At 44.6% G+C, this 14,786-nt stretch overlaps 1 protein-coding gene across 1 annotated transcript in view; it reads right to left on the bottom strand.

Moving 5' to 3' along the window:
- Positions 1–2,308: 2,308 nt before the first annotated feature.
- Positions 2,309–14,786, bottom strand: part of timm50 (translocase of inner mitochondrial membrane 50 homolog (S. cerevisiae)) — a 168,605-nt gene continuing 156,127 nt past the window's right edge. The window contains exon 10 of the mRNA XM_068019158.1: positions 2,309–9,202. Coding sequence (XP_067875259.1) covers positions 9,101–9,202 — 102 coding nt within the window. The 3' untranslated portion in view covers positions 2,309–9,100. The remainder of the gene's footprint in view (positions 9,203–14,786) is intronic.

Below are 14,786 nucleotides of genomic sequence, written 5' to 3'. Positions count from 1 at the left end.
GGTGGTGTTCCTACATGCTTGCTGCTCTGTTCTTCTAGATGGTAGAGATGGAGAGTTTGGAAGATGCTGAAGAAGCCTTGTCAAGTTGCTGCTGTGCATCTTGTCGATGTTACACACTGCAGCCATGGGTGCCAGTGATGGAGGGGTGACTGTTTAAGGTGGTAGATGGGGTGCCAATCAAACGGGCTGCTTTGTCCTGGATGGTATCAAGCTTTCTGAATGTTGTTGGAGCAGCACTCATCCAGGCAAGTGGAGAGTATTCCATCATATGCCAGACTTATGCCTTCTGGATGGTGGAAAGGCTTTAGGGAGTCAGGACGTGAGTTACCCACCACAGAATACCCAGCCTCTGACCTGCTCTTGTAGCCACAGTACTTATATATCTGAGATAGTTAAGTTTCTGGTCAGTGGTGACTCCCCCTGGGATGTTGATGGTGGGGTATTCAGCAATGGGAGTGCCGCTGAATATGAAGGGGAGATGGTTAGACTCTTTTGTTGGAGATGGTCATTACCTGGCACTTGTTGGCATGAATGTTGCTTGCCAATTATCAGCCTAGGCCTGAATGTGGTCCAGGTCCTGCTACATACAGGCACAGACTGCTTCATTATTTGGGTACTTGTGACTGGAACTAAATACTGTGAAATCATCAGCAAACATCCACACTTCTGAACTTATGATGGAAGGACATTCATGAAGCAGCTGAGGATGGTTGGGCCTAGGACACTGCCCTGAGGAACTCCTGCAACAATGTCATGGGGCTGAGATGAGTTGCCTCCAACAACCACAACCATCTTCCTTTGTGTTAGGTACGGCTTAACTCAAAAATGGGCATTAATGAACACGTTATTTATTGGTAAGTGCCGCTTGATAGCATTGTTGAATAACAAAGACCATTACTTTGCTGATGATTGAGAGTAGACTGATGGGGCATTAATGGCGTTTTGTGGACAGGACGTACCTGGACAATTTTCTAGTTTGTTGGGTGGATATCAGTGTTGTAGCTGTACTGCCGAGGTTAGCTCCGCAGCACAAGTTTTCAACAATATAACCAGGATGTTGTTGGAGCCCATAGACTTGTTGTATCCAGTGCACTCAGCCATTCCTTGATATCATGTGCAGTGAATCGAATTGGCTGAAGACTGGTATCTATAATGGTGGGGATCTTAGGAGGATGCAGAGATGAATTATCCACATGGAACTTCCAGCTGAAGATGGTTGAAAATACTTCGGCCTTTTGGACTCACGTGCTGGGCTCTGCCATCATTGAGGATGGGATACGCATAGCGCTACCTCTTCCTGTTAGTTGATTAATTATCCACCAGCATGCATGATTGGATGCAGTAGGACTGCAGAGCTTTGATCTGATCTGTTGATTATGGAATTGTTTAATTCTGTCTATAGCATGCTGCTTCACATGCATACATGCATGCAGTTATGTTGTAGCTGCACCAGGTGCTGTTCCTGGTATGTTCTCCTACATGCCTCATTGATCCCCTGACTTGATGGTAATGGTAGTGAGGGATATGCCAGGCCAAGTAGTTATAGATTGTGGTCAATACAATATTGGTGTTGATGCCCAGTTTCGTGTTTTGAGCTGGTGGACCTGTTCTAAATTTATTCAATTAAAAACTGCAGCACAATTGAAAATTTCAAAACTATGATTTATCGATTTTTTTGTTAGCTATTGGTATTAAGGTATTAACCAAGGTATGTAAATAGATCTACAGATCAATCATGATCTAATCGAATGGCAGAAAAGACTCGAAGGACTAAGTTGCCTACTCCTGTTTCTATGCGGATAATGGGCACAGGCAAGGCATCAGAAAGTGACTGCTGGATGTGGAAACGCACCCCAGCAAGGTACGGAGGTGAGGTAATCTTCCTTTTTCTGATGGAAAGAATCACAACTAATTTCTTAATCTACCTGTTAAATCTACTGAGCTGTTTTATTGCACAGTATGGCAACACATTTAACATTTGTTAAAAAAAAATTTGCAATCTATAACGTACAAGGACAACAAAATGTGTTCTTCCACTGTCCAACCTGAAGACACACACGTGTCACAGTGCTGTTCCAATTTTACAAGAGCGCAGCCGGACTTTTAATTGTTAGGTTGGCCAACCAAGAAAGCCTGGGATACAAGAGTGAACTTTAAAATTTAGTGCAACCGAGAGTGTTACGACCAGATGAGAAGGGGTCTAGAGGTTCCTTCTCAGCCTTTGCCTGGTTTAACCGTAACAGGGTTTAATTTTAAAACATCGTGTCTTTCGCTCCCCCTCAGTGAATCCTTGTTCATTGCTCCAATTGTAAGGCAAAGAAATCAAGACAGATTTCCTTAGATTTAAACAAGGTGGAAGTTTATTAATCTCAAACACTAATCCGGTTAACGACTATGAATATGCGATGTGACAATGCTAGCACACATATGCGGTAAACACACACAGAGACAGAAAAAGTAGAAAGAATAAAGGGGAAAAGTTTGAGAATATCTGTTAGTTTTTTTTACTGTTCTTTAAGTTCAGTGTGGAGTCTTTGGTTGCCGGTAAGTCCTGCTATTCTTTGGGGCCCAGTTTATGCTTCAACTTGTTTCAATGTCGGAGTCTTTTCTCTCTTGATTCGTACATGTCTTCCGTGGGTCCAGTAGCTTGGGAAACGGCGAGAGAGAGAGAGCCAGGAGAGGCGCTTTCTTGTTCCAGCCTCAGTTGCAAACTGCCTTCTGAATTCTTTTTTGTGGCACAAATAAAAAAACCAAGTTGGCCAGGTCAGTCATGTGACTAACTGGCTTAACCACTTCTGCATTTGTGGATTGTATTATCTTAGCAGGCCCTGGAATGCTCTTCTTTACACCTTCAATGTATGGTGATCGAAGTCCATTTGGGTTAATTGGTCCTTTGTCTTCACAAGCAGTGGCTCTTAGTATGCAAATGTCCTTCCAGCCCTAATGTCTGGTGATCTCTTTAACAAGTCATTGTTTAAAATTGATGTTCATATGCCAAAATTAATATGGCTCATTCTTGGCAGGTCGGGGTCAGCATGACAACAGGCTATAATTTTGTAAGGAGGGCACTTAGATTTGTATAATCGTGGATATCTGGGAATGATTACAAGGCACTCTTTGTATTGAATTTAACAAAAAAGAAAGAACTTGCATGCATATAGCACCTTTCACATTCTCAAGACAACTCCGTGATCACCTTTGGACAGTGACACTGGATCTTTTATTTGCACAAGGAAATATTTTGTCTGGACGATGACATCTTCAACAATGTAGAGTTCCATCAGTACTGCACTGAGGTTGCCTAGACTACATGCTCAAGTCTTAAAAGGAGCATGAATCCATAATTCTGAATCAGAGGCAAGAGTGCCATCAACCAAGCTAAACTAACAGTCCCATAATTACGAGCAGAGCCTAATAAAATTTATTCCTCATTGTTTCATGTCCCCAAACATGCTAACCTATAATGGGATACAGATACATAGGCAGCAGAAAAGCCCCGGCACCAAAGTGTGTGGTGGGTGGCAACAGTAAAAGTTTGTCCCACCCAATGTCTTCACGCACACAATTTGCAGCAGGGGTTACAGGATATTAATTAGGAGTAGCAACCCAGGCTAATTTTCCTCTCCTCAGTATTCTACTGAGACATGAATCGAGGTCGGCCAATTCCGCTCAGGGTGGAAATTAAACTGGCATCTGGCTCCACACCAGGGAGTGGTTGACCAGTTTATTAGAAGGGCAGGAAATCAGATCGCAGCATTGAAACCTCCCCCTGCCCCACTCCTGATAACTGTTCCTCAGAAACAAACACCTTCAAATTTACAAGGCAGCTTAATTTCACGTCGAGTTGGTTTTATAACAACAGCTGATGGAGGTCGGCATTACGCACCCAATACCGAGAGGTGCAACAGACTATAGGGTAGCAAGAGTCATCAATGTAATCAACTACTGGAAAAGTGGTATTTACCACTGCAAAAAATACATGCATCAAAAAGATAAGTCCCTGCTGACATTCTTTCAGTTGCATTTTCCACCAGGGCACTGTGCCATTATAGACTGGGAGGATCTCACACTTGACTGCACCCCCCCACCACACATTGAGTTAACTCCTCTAAGTCAGAGTAGAAGTACAATCGGCTTCAGCACCCTTGGCTATTGAAGGGGGAAATCAACCTGATCACTATCCTAAAATAAAAGCAAAATACTGCAGATGCTGGAAATTTGAAACACAAACAAGAAATGCTGGAAATACTCAGGTCTGGCAACATTTGTGGAGAGAGAAGCAGAGTTAATGTCTCAAATTAGTGACCCTTCATCAGAACTGGCAGTTATTAGAAATGTAAAAGGTTTTAAGCAAGTCAAGTGGGGGCGGGGCAAGAGATAACAAAAGAGGTGTTGATAGGACAAGATCACAGAAAATAACTGACCAGAAGGTCATGGAGCAAAGGCAAATGGTATGTTAATGGCGTGCTGAAAGACAAAGCATTAGTACAGAGAGGGTGTTAATGGACAAAAAACTGAGCAGCCTGGCCCCAAGCATAAACATGAAAAAAACAGTGGATAGGCACAGTAGAAACAAACTAAACTAAAATAAAATAAACACAAAAAATGATAAAAAAAAAAAGTGGGGCCCGTCATGCTCTGAAATGATTGAACTCAATGTTCAGTCCGGCAGGCTGTAGCGTGCCTAATCAGTAAATGAGGTGCTGTTCCTCGAGCTTGCATTGATGTTCACTGGAACACTGCAGCAATCCCAGGATAGAAATGTGAGCATGAGAGCAGGGGGGAATGTTGAAATGGCCAGGAACCAGAAGCTCGTGGCCATGCTTTCCGACAGAGCAGAGATGTTCCGCAAAGCAGTCACCCAGTCTGCATTTGGTCTCCCCCAATGTAGAGGAGACCACATTGTGAGCAGCGAATACAGTATACTAAGTTGAAAGAAGTACAAGTAAATCGCTGCTTCACCTGAAAGGAGTGTTTGGGGCCTTGGATAGTGAGGAGGAGGTAAATGGGCAGGTATTACACCTCCTGCGATTGCAGGGGAAGGTGCTGTGGGATGGGGATGAGGTTGTGGTGGCAATGGAGGAGTGGACCAGAGTGTCGCAGAGGGAACGATCCCTTCGGAATGCTGACAGGGGAAGGGAGGGGAAGATGCATTTGGTATTGGTATCACGCTGGAGGTGGCGGAGGATGATCCTTTGGATGTGGGGGCTGATGGGGTGGAAAGTGAGGACAAGGGAAACGCTGTCGTGGTTCTGGGGGGGGTGGGGTGGGTGTGAGGGTAGCCATTTTCCAGTGACTTGTGTGTGTTGACCACAGGATGAGGACATGCTCCAGTCAGATTGTCAAAATACGGTCTAGGCAAGAGATGACCACACTGAGGCTTCAAATCCCTCGCAATCTGGCCCAACAAAGCCCAGGCAAATCAGTCCTACTAGCGCATATATTGCTTACTCACTGGTTTGTCCTGTGTGAATTTTGTGGACCTGCGCATTGAAAAAGACTGTTCCAGACTCTCTTGCCTCACTGGTGGATAAATCCTAAATTAGAATATGAAGGTGTTAGTAGCTGTAACCTTAGATATATCCTGACGACTAGAAACAGGGATTTAAATTTTACATGTGATCTCCACATCTTCATAGCGTACAGCATGAAGTGAAAATTTTGAACATCCCTGGTCTAGACCAACATATGAAGATGAGTATTTTTTTGTACCTTTACATAGAATTTACAGCACAGAAACAGACCAAGTGGCCCAACTGGTCTACGTTGGTATTTCTGCTGCACACAACTAACAGTAACTGTGGAAGAGGAGAGAAGAAAATAGGTAGAAAACAAAATTAGTGCCATGGCTCAATGGTCAGATACCCAACCTGGAATGGTACTGAAGCATACAGATTCAGAGGTCTCGAAATTGACCTCCAGTCTGCAGCGGGTTGTTGACCTCAGGCAGATCAGTGCTACAAATCAATTAAATGCTATAGGTAGATAGGACAAAAAAAAAGTCAGCAAAGCATCCCGAATGTTCTATAGTGAACTCCACTGGAAAATGCTACAGATAAAATGCCTCTTGACTGCCTAGAATGACACTTGAGGAATGACAGACTGCACAAAGAGAGCGGGGGTGGGGTGGAAAGAGACATCTGAGAGAAAAAAATAGTCAGGAACTGAACCTGGAACTTTCTGGTCTGTAGGACTCAATGATGCGTCTCCTGTTGAACCCATTAAAAGATTGGGGAGCTAGTATGAATGTTGAGAAGGTGGAAATCACCACCACATGCAGTAGTTAAAGCAAATTGCTTAGATGCAGTTAAATGGGAAGATGGAGAAGGAGAAAGGAATAGAAGTACATGGTGTCATGCTAGGCCCCCACCTGCCAAGAATGAGGCACATCAATTTTGTTATGAACATTGATTTTTAACTATTGTTGGAGCAAGGATATGACTCTCAGCCGTGGCTGGAAAAAAAAATCTACATACTAACAGACATCGAAGGTGAGGAAGCACATTCCAGGGCCAGGCCTGGTCTGGTTAGACCAGCTGGTCACATGACTACCTGGCTCTTCCAGTGTTTTCTTTTGAACTGGCCACAGAGAGTTTGAAGGTAGAGTGTCTGTTTGCTCCTGGACTGAGAAGATCTCAATCCTGTCTGCTCCCATCTCTTTCTCACAAGCCACTGAAGACACATTAACCCCAAGAGAGAAAAGTCTCCGACAGCGAACAAGGTTTAAGAATAATACCGTGCCCCAACGAAAAGCAAGATCTACCGACAATCAAGGACTCGACAGTGAGCTTGAAGACCCGTAACAAAAACTCTTCAGATATTGCCTTAAGCTTTTTCCACTTTATTTCTTCTGCTCTTTTCCGTCTCTATTTGTATGTGTGTATCGCGTATGCACGCTGGCGTGGGGTGCGTCGTGTATCCGTAGGCATCAACCGAATTAGAGTTTAAGAAATTTAAACTTTTCTTCTTTAAACCTAAGAAAGCCTGTTCGTGCTGGTTTCTTTGCCTTATAATTGGAAAGCGGTGAACAAGGATGCACCAAGGGGGAGCTAAAAACACTGTGTTTAAAATTAAACCCTGTTACGGTAAAACCAGGTGAAGGCTGAGAAGGACCCCTTCACACCTTTCTCACCTGGTCGTAACAATGGTGATAGGGTGAGATGACGAGGGGAGGGAGGAGGCACATGTGGAGTACAAACAACGGGAAAGATTGGTTGGAATGATTGGCCTGTTTCTGTGCCATAAATTCTATATAAAATGAGTAGTGACATAGCACACTGATGGAATTATACTAACTTACATTGTTATATCCTAATTATGTGCTTACAGTCTCAACAGTCAGAGGCAGTGACGAGTAAAGGGCAAGTTACTCCAGACCTTCTTATAAACTACTTAATGGATAGTTTTAAAGATCCACTGCACAGGTTACATTGGCTTCCAAAGACTGACTCAAAAGCTGCAGGAACCACCCACAATTTCTAACATTGTAATAGATTTTATTTATCTCCTCCCCACCAAACATAGGCTTTTCCTTCCCTCTTAAGAGTAATATAATTTTGACTTCTTTCCCTTCTAAAAGAGACCTCAATTACAATTGGGTTAGAGCAGAGATTTAATAAATCACACACGCATTATAAAGACCAACAGTTCAGCCTCTCGGGCCTCTGCCACCATTCAGTTAAACCATGGCTGATCTGCATCTCAACTCCATTTACCTGATCCATACCCCTTGGTACCTATACCTAACCTGACCCCCAGAATCCACAGCCTTTTAGCTGAATAGAGTTCTAGAATTCCACTACCCTTTGTGTGCAAAGTGTTTCCTGATATCACTCCTAAATGGGGTGGCTCTAATTTTAAACTTACGCCCCCATCTCCTGTTCTGGACTCCCCACTGGAGGAAATAATTTCCCTGAATTTAGTGTTCAAAAAAAATTAAAAATAACACAAGCAATTTTTCAACCAAGCCCATTTCTTTCCTCCTATCCACTCCAAAACGCTTCTGTTTAAATCTTCAAACAAGCCTCTTTTATCAGCGTATATATGGACGGTGCCTTCAGAAACCTAAAGAGGCCACCTGCCTCTTCTCCTCATTGGGGATTAGGGGTATACAATATTAGGAATCCTGAAAAGGGAGTAAGAAAGGAATTAAATGTTAAGTAGGGCTGCATAGTTTGCAAGGGATCCAAGCAGTTAAGAATATCCCTTTAAATTTATGCCTTTGAAAATTCACTGTTAAGTTTCACATACTCCATGCAAAACATATGGGTTCATTGTTTAGTATAAATAAACAGGCATTGCACGCTGTAATAATGTCAAACACAAGAAGTTTGGGACTATTCAGAACACCACACTACAATTACAACATGGAATAGGTTCCACACAGACTCCAGTGCTGGTTTTAACCGTCATGAGATTTGTGTGGAATTTTAAATTCGCTGTTTGTCTTCATAATTTTATTAAACACATCACTGAACTACATTCTGCTTTATATGCACATCATTTACAGAATGTTACAGACGTGAAATTGTATTGATTGTACAAGGAAAAGGAAAATTAAATTTTGGCAGACACCATTGTGCAGGCACTGTCTAAAAACCTGTGCGCAGATTTAATAGTTGGTACATTTAGTACTGTTTACTGTCACAATGATAAGACAATTGGATTCCACCACCGCCTCCCCCACCCCCAGTGTAACTTTACCACGATTTAACTGCTGGCATGTAAAAAAAAAACTGCAGTTTTAAAAAACCTATTCCTCGATTTAACTAAAACAAGCTAATGATAGTGGATGAAACATGACTTTTCCCTGGTATTCAAATCATGTCAGTACATCCAAAATAGTAGCCAATATCAAGACTTGTAATGGGATATAGTAAACAGTATTCTGTCTCTGTGTTGTCTTCCAAATCTAACCCTGCCAGCCAAAGGAGTAGTATAGTACGAAATTTAACTGGACTCCATCTGGTAACAGCTTTTACTGTATGCACAACCTCAGGGTGAAGATGCCATTGCTCACTCCAGCTCAGAGCGATGGGCAAGACTTCTCCAGGTAACTCTGCAATACTGTAGGAGGGCGGGACTGGATGTCAGAATTGTGTTACTGCGGTTTGGACCGATGCCATAGTTTGCTTGTCAAGGATCCGAGGGAGAGGCCAGAAGACTTCTGCTGTGATCGGTCAGTTATTCGCTGCTGTTCTTCCTGGGGATGGGGAATGGAAACCAAATATAGAGGTTAGTGCTGTGTCTGGAAGCTATCTGGCTTGACAACTCTCCTCAAAATGTTTCAAACAGACTCATTAGAAAAGACAGGCTGATAAATACCAACTACTTGTATTTTTATAGTACCTTTAATGGAGTAAAATGTACCAATGCACTTCACAGGAGCATTAAATAAAATGTAACACTGAGCCATGTAAGGAGATATTAGGACAGGTGACCAAAAGCTTGGTCAAGGAGGTAGGTTTTATGGAGTACCCTGTAGGAGGAAAGAAAGGTAGAGAAACAGAGATGGAATTCCAGAGATTAGAGTCTTGGCAGCTGAAGGCATTGCCGCCAATAGTGGAGCAAGTAAAATTGACCAGAATTGCAGGAACGCAGATATCTGAAGGATTATATGACAGGTGACAAAGGCATGGATGAGGGTTGCAGCAGCATATGAGCTGAGGCAGGGGTGGAGTTGGGCAGTGTTATGATACCTTTGAAACAATCACCAAATAAAGAAGTTGCATTTGTATAGCGCCTTCCATGATGAAGTCAATGACATGTAATCTCGATTGTGACATAGGAAATGTGGCAGCCAATTTGCACACAAAGTCCCACAAACCGCAATATGATAGTTACCAGATATTTTTTTCCTTTAGTCATGTCAGCTGAGGGATAAATATTGGCCAAGACACAGGGGAGACGTCCCCTGCTCTTCTTCCAGTAGTGCCACAGCATCTTTTATGTCTATTTCACAGTACTCTGGAAACAATTTACTCTGCTCAGGTGAACCTTCTACACTTGCACAGTGCAAATAATAAATCAATTAATTTCTTGAATCAATTGCTACCATCAAACACATGCCACCATTTGTTGCAAAAAATGTGTTACCTGGACACATTGTCAAAACCATGACATTTGGTTACAAAATTTCCATGTGATTGGCAGCTCTCAGTTGCAACTTAACCCACCCATATTTAAATCCGGCTTGATCTTGGTTAAAGGCTGTATGGGTGCTTGTCAGAGGCATTATGGCACAGAAGGAGGCCTTTTGGCCCATCTCCCCATTGGCAGGTGGTGGCATAGTGGTAACATCACTGGACTAGTAAACCAGAGCCCAGGTTAATGCTCTGGGGACATGGATACGAATCCCATGATGGCAGATGGTGAAATCTGAATTCAATTCATAAATCTGGAATTAAAAGCTAGTCTAATGGTGACCATGAAACTATTGTCGATTGTTGTAAAAACCCATCTGGTTCACTAATGTCCTTTAGGGAAGGAAATCTGCTGTCCTTACCTGGTCTGGCCCACATGTGACTCTAGACCCACAGCAATGTGGTTGACTCTTTAAAAAAAAAGCCCTCTGAAATGGCCTAGCAAGCCACTCAGTTCAAGGGCAAATAAGGGGGGGCAATAAATGCTGGCCTTAGCCAGCGACACCCACACCCCATAAACGAATTAAAAAAGGTGCATGCAGTTCTCGATAGAGCAATTTGGTCAGTCCCAATACCCAGTGCTCTCCTCTGCAAGTTTATTTTCCTCAAGTGTTCATTCAATTTCCTTTTGAAAACATTGATTGCATCCACTTCCACCACCCTCGTAAGCAGAGTGTTCCAGGTCATCATCACTCACTGTGTCAAAAAGGTTTTCATCACATCTTCCCTGCACTTCTTGCCCAAAACCTTCAAGGTGGGTAGGCGGTGGTGTAGTGGTATTAACACTGGACTAGTAACCCAGAGACCCAGGGTATTTCTCTGCGGACATGGGTCCGAATCCCACCACAGCAGAAGGTGGAATTTGAATTTAATTAATAAATCTGGAATTAAAAGCTAGTCTAATGATGGCCATGAAACCATTGTCGATTGTTGTAAAAACCCATCTGGTTCTAATGTCCTTTAGGGAAGGAAATCTGCTGTCCTTACCTGGTCTGGCCTACATGTGACCACAGCAATGTGGTTAACTCTTACATGCCCTCTGAAATGGCCTAGCAAGCCACTCAGTTGTACCTAACTGCTACGTCAATAAAAAGGAATGAAACCGGACGGATCACCCAGCATCCACCTAGGCACCGGAAACGACAATGACAAACCCAGCCCTGTAGACCCTGCAAAGTCCTCCTTACTAACATCTGAAGGCTTGTGCCAAAGCTGGGAGAGCTGTCCCACAGACTACTCAAGCAACAGCCTGACATAATCTTACTCACTGAATCATACCTTACAACGTCCCAGACACTGCCATCACCACCCCCGGGTATGTCCTGTCCCACCAGCAGGACAGACCCACCACAGGTGGCGGGACAATGTATACAGTAGGGAGGGAGTTGCCCTGGGAGTCCTCAACATCGACTCCGGACCCCATGAAGTCTCATGGCATCAGGTCAAACATGGGCGAGGTAACCTCCTACTGATTACCACCTACCGCCCTCCCTCAGCACTCCACCATGTTGAACAGCACTTGGAGGAAGCACTGAGGGTGGCAAGGGCACAAAATGTACTCTGGGTGGGGGACTTCAATGTCAATCACCAGGAGTGGCTCGGGAGCACCACTACTGACCAAGCTGGCCGAGTCCTAAAGGACATAGCTACTAGACTGGGTATGCGGCAGGTGGTGGGGGAACCAACACGAGGGAAAAACATACTTGATCTCGTCCTCACCAATCTGCCTGTCGCAGATGCATCTGTCCATGACTGTATTGGTAGGAGTGACCACGGCACAGTCCTTGTGGAGACGAAGTCCCGCCTTCACATTGAGGATACCGTCCGCCGTGTTGTGTGGCAACAGATTTCTAACAGATCTAGCAATGCAAAACTGGGCATCCATGAGGCGCTGTGGGTCATCAGCAGCAGCAGAATTGTACTCAACCACAATCTGTAACCTCATGGCCTGGCATATCCCCCACTCTACCATTATGATCAAGCCAGGAGACTAACCCTGGTTCAATGAAGAGTGCAGGAGGGCATGCCAGGAGCAGCACCAGGCATACCTCAAAATGAGGTGTCAACCTGGTGAAGCTGCAACACAGGACTATCTGCGTGCCAAACTGCATAAGCAGCATGCGATTGACAAAGCTGAGCAATCCCATAACCAACGGATCAGATCTAAGCTCTGCAGTCCTGCCACATCCAGCCGTGAATGGTGGTGGACAATTAAACAACTAACTGAAGGAGGTGGCTCCACAAATATCCCCATCCTCAATGATGGGGAAGCCCAGCACATCAGTGCGAAAGATAAGGCTGAAGCATTTGCAACAATCTTCAGCCAGAAGTGCCAAGTTGATGATCCATCTCGGCCTCCTCCTGAAGTCCCCAGCATCACAAATGCCAGACTTCAGCCAATTCGATTCACTCCGCGTAATATCAAGAAACAACTGAAGGCACTGGACACTGCAAAAGCTATGGGCCCTGACAATATTCCGGCAATAGTACTGAAGATCTGTGCTCCAGAACTTGCCACGCCTCTAGCCAAGCTGTTCCAGTACAGCTACAACACTGGCATCTACCCTGCAACGTGGAAAATTGCCCAGGTATGTCCTGTACACAAAAAGCAGGACAACTCCAACCCGGCCAATTACCGCCCCATCAGCCTACTCTCAATCATCAGTAAAGTGATGGAAGGTGTCATCAACAGTGACATCAAGCGGCACTTGCTTAGCAATAACCTGCTCAGTGATGCTCAGTTTGGGTTCCGCCAGGGACACTTGGCTCCTGACCTCATTACAGCCTGGGTTCAAACATGGACAAAAGAGCTGAACTCAAGAGGCGAGGTGAGAGTGATTGCCCTTGACATCAAGGCAGCATTTGACCCATATGGCATCAAGGAGCCCTAGCAAAACTGAGGTCAATGGGAATCAGGGGGAAAACCCTCTGCTGGCTGGAATCATACCTAGCGCAAGGGAAGATTGCTGCGGTTGTTGGAGGTCAATCGTCTGAGCTCCAGGACATCACTGCAGGAGTTCCTCAGGGTAGTGTCCTGGGCCCAACCATCTTCAGCTGCTTGATCAATGACCTTCCTTCAATCATAAGGTCAGAAGTGGGGATGTTCGCTGATGATTGCACAATGTTCAGCACCATTCGTGACTCCTCAGATACTGAAGCAGTCCGTGTAGAAATGCAGCAAGACCTGGACAATATCCAGGCTTGGGCTGTTAAGTGGCAAGTAACATTCGCGCTACACAAGTGCCGGGCAATGACCATCTCCAACAAGAGAGAATCTGACCATCTCCCCATGACATTCAACCATCGCTGAATCCCCCACTATCAACATGCTAGGGGCTACCATTGACCAGAAACTGAACTGGCGTAGCCATATAAATACCGTGGCGACAGGAGCAGGTCAGAGGCTAGGAATCCTGAGGTGAGTAACTCACCTCCTGACTCCCCAAACCCTGTACACCATCTACAAGCAGGAGTCCACAAGTCAGGAGTGTGATGGAATACTCTCCACTTTCCTGGATGGGTGCAGCTCCAACACTCAAGAAGCTCGACACCATCCAGGACAAAGCAGCCCGCTTGACTGGTACCCCATCTACAAACATTCACGCCCTCCACCACCGACGCACAGCGGCAGCAGTGTGTACCATCTACAAGATGCACTGCAGCAATGCACCAAGGCTCCTTAGACAGCACCTTCCAAACCCGCGACCTCTACCAACTAGAAGGACAAGGCTGCAAATACATGGGAACACCACCACCTGCAAGTTCCCCACCATCCTGACTTGGAACTATATCGCCGTTCCTTCACTGTTGCTGGGTCAAAATCCTGGAACTCCCTTCCTAACAGCACTGTGGGTATACCTACCGCAAATGGACTGCAGCGGTTCAAGAAGGCAGCTCACCACCACCTTCTCAAGGGCAATTAGGGATGGGCAGCGTCGCCCACATCCCATGAATGAATCAAAAAAAAAAGCTGTGTCGCCTAGTCCTTGTACAATCAGCTAATGAGAACAGCATTTGTCTACCTTTTGCAAACCTCATCATAAACCTGTACACCTCTATCAAATCTCCCTTCAATCACCTTTTCTCCAGGGAGAAGAACCCCAGCTTCTCCAACCTAAGCTTGTAGCAAAAATTCCTCATTCCTGGAACCAGTCTGGTAAATCTCCTCTGCACCCTCTCAAGGACCCTCACATCATTCCTAAAGTGTGGTGGCCAGACAATACTGGACACAATACTTGTGGCTTAACCAGAGCTTTATAAAGGTTAGGCATAAATTCCCTGCTTTAGTAGTCAATACCTCTATTTATGAAGCCCAAGATCCCACATGTTTTGCTAACTACTCTCTCAGTATGTCCTTCCACCTTCAAAGATCTATGCACATGAACCCCCAGGTCCCTTTGTACCTGCACACTCTTTAAAATTGTGCCATTAAGTCTATATGGCATTTGATGAAGTACCACATAAAAGGCTGGTTAACAAATTTGAGGCTCATGGAATAGGAGGGTAAGTGTCAGCTTGGATAGAAAATTGACTTAAGGACAGAAAACAGTGAGTCATGGTAAATGTTCCTTCTGCCAAAATGCATCACATCACACTTCTCCATATTAAATTCCATTTGTCACTTGTTGGCCCATTCTGCCAGCC

This window comes from Heterodontus francisci, chromosome 40 (genome assembly GCF_036365525.1).
Source record: "Heterodontus francisci isolate sHetFra1 chromosome 40, sHetFra1.hap1, whole genome shotgun sequence".
In the NCBI taxonomy this organism is placed as follows: Eukaryota; Metazoa; Chordata; class Chondrichthyes; order Heterodontiformes; family Heterodontidae; genus Heterodontus; species Heterodontus francisci.
Note: the sequence above shows the minus strand (reverse complement) of the source record. Positions and strands in the feature narration are given on the sequence as shown.